The sequence below is a fragment of the Adiantum capillus-veneris genome, chromosome 11 (genome assembly GCF_014529385.1).
Source record: "Adiantum capillus-veneris isolate H3 chromosome 11, ASM1452938v2, whole genome shotgun sequence".
Taxonomy (NCBI): domain Eukaryota; kingdom Viridiplantae; phylum Streptophyta; class Polypodiopsida; order Polypodiales; family Pteridaceae; genus Adiantum; species Adiantum capillus-veneris.
In genome coordinates, this window is record NC_140941.1 from 56,091,314 (window position 1) to 56,095,987 (window position 4,674).

Genomic DNA, 4,674 nt, shown 5'->3' on the forward strand with positions numbered 1-4,674 from the left:
TGATAAGACCTTGAAACATGGCCAATCAAATGTTTAAATCTTTATCCCTATCAACCAGGAAGTGGTTGTAATCTACATGTCAAGGGTTGTGCACGTGCAACGATGATGATTCAGAGCTAATGTTTGGCAACGAAAACATACCCACCTTTGCACGGTGTTAAGAGTCAAAAAGACAAAACACTCGGAAACCTAGGCACTCATGTGGAATACAAAGATCTTCAAAAGCCAAAGTACCATCTCACCCAAATTCACAAACCACCCTAGGATAGACTCTGATATAACAATGTTTGTTCAAAAACATATGAAGATCTAAACAAATGCAAGCGCGAGAAAAAACCACTTGCACAAACTCACTAGGCACACATACCTATAGAGAAATAATTCGAGTGTACATGGAGGCTTTCTCCTCTGCTCCTGGTGGTAGCTCTATTACTAGCCGTGAATCAAAAATTTGAAAACATGGCTTTAATGTGACCCCAAATCGAATTCTCAGGTTTGAAATCCCAGCTTAATCATTATTTACTCATCCTTCAAAAGTTCAAGAATCCAAAGAAACCATGCAAATGTTAAAATTTGCAGACCATATATAATACATGAAGCCCAAGGGCATACACTTCTTGGGACTCAAGGTGATGAACCTGCAAGGTAGCTTCCTTTGAAATTTTACGCTATTTTAAGAACCTAGAATATCCTGTTTTACAAAAGCATTGCTACTCACTGGCAACTCCGGATGTATTAGAGTTGTTGGTCCAAACTTTCCTATTAAATACCTGAATATGGGATAGAAGATGACAAAAAGCAAAGAAAGGCAGACAGGAGCAAAAATGGACCACCCAATGACCTGCAAGACATGGACATGGGAATGTTAATATGTGACTCAACATTAGGAGATCCAGACCAACAATAGCTTGTGGATGCATGCAGACAAATCCAATGGATGAGTGCCGTACAAGAGTGTGAAAACACAATAATCATTAGTGCACAACAACGCATCCATCAATGCATACATTCACACCCTGCATTCAATAGCTAATTCTCTCTTCCTTCCACCTTAATGCTATTCTTATGTCTTACGTCCAAATATACATTACGTAGAGAGTATCAGATGGGATGTGTTTGCACACATTCAAAGAGCCATACGAAAGGTGAACATAATCTACCGCATGTAAAACTCCAAACAGTACATCACGAGACGCACGCCCTCTTATGACATCCCACACTGCTCCTGGAGTGAAAGGGAAATGGCGTCCATTTGTAACCAGTTCCCCAACTCGCATGAATGGCACCACCAGCCTAAATAAACATAAACAGATTCTACCAGAATGCAAAATTGAAACTGTTAATCAATATTTAATATTAAAAAGTGAATTAAGTCCTTACCCAAGCTCAAATGGTGTCACCACGAAGTTAGCAAGAACTAACGTTGGCCAGTGGCATTTTGATCGCAAGATCACAGCAATGAGTGCACATAATCCGATCGTCACCCCTGAAACGAGGAAAGATGGCCTTACTTCTATGTACCAGAACAAACTAAATTGCTTCCTCAAGAGCACAGTTTTTTATATACATTTTCCATACCCATACGCATACAAAACCTAGCCTACTTAAGACACAAACGTAAAGCAATATGTCTCCTGAACTCATAAACAAAACCTATGCAAGACTTCACATGATGAGCATGATAAAGCAAAACCAACACTAGATTGTAATAACTGCACACAAGCTTGCTCTATCTAGTATCAAGTCCCCGACTATCTAAGCTTAAAATTACTCTAAGCTATAAGCTATAATAAGCCCAACTATCTTCCCGAAGGCCAAAACCATCCCAAGTTGGGTCTCAAAAATGATTTTTCAAGGAACTTACAGATGGAGTATGGAATGTGATATCAGACTCCTGTTTTCTATACATTTGCCAACGTATGGTATTCTTTCCATACACGTATGGAAAAAACTCTGCTCAAGAGCACTTTGCAAAAGCAAAGCTTCAATTGCTCTGGCATTGATAGAATGATAATGATAATGTTCTCAAGAGTGACTCGCCATCATAAACTTTCATTCAAAGATGTGGATCCTTCCACACCTAAATGCCAAGGCTTAGACCCATGCTATCCATAGAGCAGGTACTAGCTTAGCTATGACCAAAATTAGGCGAAAATTGAAACAAGCCTTTAATACCACATACATAAGATGCACTCGGGCAGGACTCAGGAGATTTCCAATATTTTGAACATCTTCCCTCATCTATGGCAAACATATCAAATGCATCTACCCTCTCTTCTAACAGAATTCATCCCAGAATTCATCCTCATTATAACTGCTTAATCATTGAAACTAAGGACTTCAAATCTCTATCTGATTCCCTTTAAATGCAATGTTGCATCGTGTTTCAAGGGATGACACTCTCCAGAAGATGCATTTCAAGCTATAGGCACAGACAATGAGGTACCTTCAGCTCTGTACAATAACTAAATACCATGAAACCCCTCTTAAGTATCGACTCTAGCAAACAACATTCATGATTTATAGTTATCATTCAATACAAACAACATTGTTAGACAAGGGTTTCATAAAGAACCTCAATTCAAATTGCTGCATCATTGTGAGCAGCTAGTAGGAGACAAATTCTCGCCGCTTTTAAGTTCCTTAAATAGAAAGCATAAAGAAGAGCACAATGAATATCCAAAAAAGAGCTTCCATGGATGGGAGATGTCCAAGAAAGAGGATAAAGGGATCACAAAAGAAGATTCATAAGTACAAATCTTCCACTTGTATTTAAGTACAAAATGAAAAATCTTCAACTTTGGATCGGAAGTTCTAAAACTGATTTAGTTTTAGGGAGCAATATGTCTGTGCATCAGAATAAGAGGTCACTAAAAAAGCAAAGAAGAAGATCTTGAATGCTTAACTAAATGTAATTTGCAAAAATTTTAAAACAAAATTGTGATGCATTCTTAAAGCATGCATCAAACTAAATGCATACGCAATCCACAAGTAAAGGATGGATTTACAAAGTTGTAATGCACCACAAGTTTCAAATGCTTGCTCTCTCTTACCACAAACTGGGAAAACTCCAACGGTAAGTCCAAGAGCTGCAGACAAAGCAAGCAACTTGGGTTCCAATCCCCTGCACTCATACATACCGAATACCCAAAGATATTTCAAGAAACTCTGATTGTCCATGCTCTCCATGGCCGCTAATCAATACAGAATCACATATGTACACAAAAATGTAATTATGAAGTTAAAGGTTCGTACCTTCTTAGGATGACAATGAAAGGATCCAACACCCTTCTTCGGCCCCACCGAACAATCCAAGTCTGACGCTTGTGTCTTTCATCAACAAGCACTATCTCTGGCTTCAACTCAGATTGCAGAGTTGGTAAGCTTCCACCCTCAGTACAAAAATCAAAGGAACACTTGGCAGAATAATCCAGTTGCTGCTCCGTTGCAGGTAGCAAGGGCTCAGAAGACATGATTTTCAAGTAGTTTCTCACGAAGCATAGACATCTCCTACAATAAAGTTACCGTTGCATTGAAGGAACACTATCGTGCACTTAAGCATGCAATCCACAACCCTAAACGAAGAATCTACTGGATGAAAAATGCGAGGAGATCTTTACCTACCTACCTACCCCTCTCTCTCTCTCTCTCTCTCTCTCTCTCTCTCTCTCTCTCTCTCTCTCTCTCTCTCTCTCTCTCTCTCTCTCTCTCTCTCTCACACACACACACACAAAAGAAACAGAAAATCTTTTAGAAACAAGAACATGGGAAATGCACAAAGGCCACAAATGGCGTACACGCTACATTGAAAACAGACATGCAAGAGTTTGTTTGAAAGCAAGATAAGATAATTCACTCAAAGAATGTAGCAGGAGTCGGGTGAGAAGCTAACCAGGTCTAGTGCAGGAGAAACCCATGCCAAGAAGAAGAATTAGAAGAGACCCAAAATGGAGATGCAAGCAGGCAAGTGCCTGCAACGATGTGGACGATGTCTGGATTGCTCTGCGCAGAAATCACCTGCGAGGAATGAAAGCACCAGATGGGAGGGGTACGCGGGGGGTAGGCTGTTGTGAGCGTGAGTGAGGGCAGGGGGTTCCCTCCAACGCGAATAATGCATTTTCAAAGGTCCGCCTTGCAGAGGAATGGGCCCTTGCGAGTTCAAACCACCCTTGCATAATTTTTAGGGGAAATTACCAAAATACCCCTCTAATTTGAGGAAATTCCCAAAATACCCCTCAAATTTCAAAAATTCCCAAAATGCCCTTGAAACTATTTTGGTTGGATGGTTCAAGATTCTGTAATCTTCATTCGTTTTTGACAATTGAGATCCGTTTTTGAGTGCTCAGCATGTAATTTGTCACCAATTACCATCGCAAAAATGGCAATTATGTCTAAAAATAATGCAGCAATTCATCTCCAAAGCTTACATAACCAACTCAAATTGTAGTTTTAGCATCTTGTACAATAGACAATCACTCTTCTTGTGAAGACCTACAAAAAAGTTTATTTTTGGAGAAATTTATTGTAACAACCAGGGGTATTTTGGGAATTTTTGAAATTTGAAGGGTAGTTTGGGAATTTCCACAAATTAGAGGGGTATTTTGGTAATTTTCCCTAATTTTTATCCACTAGACTAGTGTGACTGTCCGCGGGACATCGCTTTTGGCAACAGCC

At 39.6% G+C, this 4,674-nt stretch overlaps 1 protein-coding gene across 1 annotated transcript; it reads right to left on the minus strand.

Annotated features, from left to right (window-relative positions):
* Window positions 1-213: 213 nt before the first annotated feature.
* Window positions 214-4,132, minus strand: LOC147447265 (uncharacterized). Its single transcript, XM_086523119.1, has 9 exons — window positions 4,037-4,132; window positions 3,893-3,897; window positions 3,256-3,510; window positions 3,054-3,124; window positions 1,381-1,486; window positions 1,161-1,293; window positions 771-841; window positions 582-638; window positions 214-432 (listed from the first exon to the last, which is right to left on the minus strand). Exons 1-9 carry the CDS (start codon window positions 4,115-4,117, stop codon window positions 354-356), a joined length of 858 nt encoding a protein of 285 aa, XP_086379245.1. The 5' UTR covers window positions 4,118-4,132; the 3' UTR covers window positions 214-353.
* Window positions 4,133-4,674: the final 542 nt, after the last annotated feature.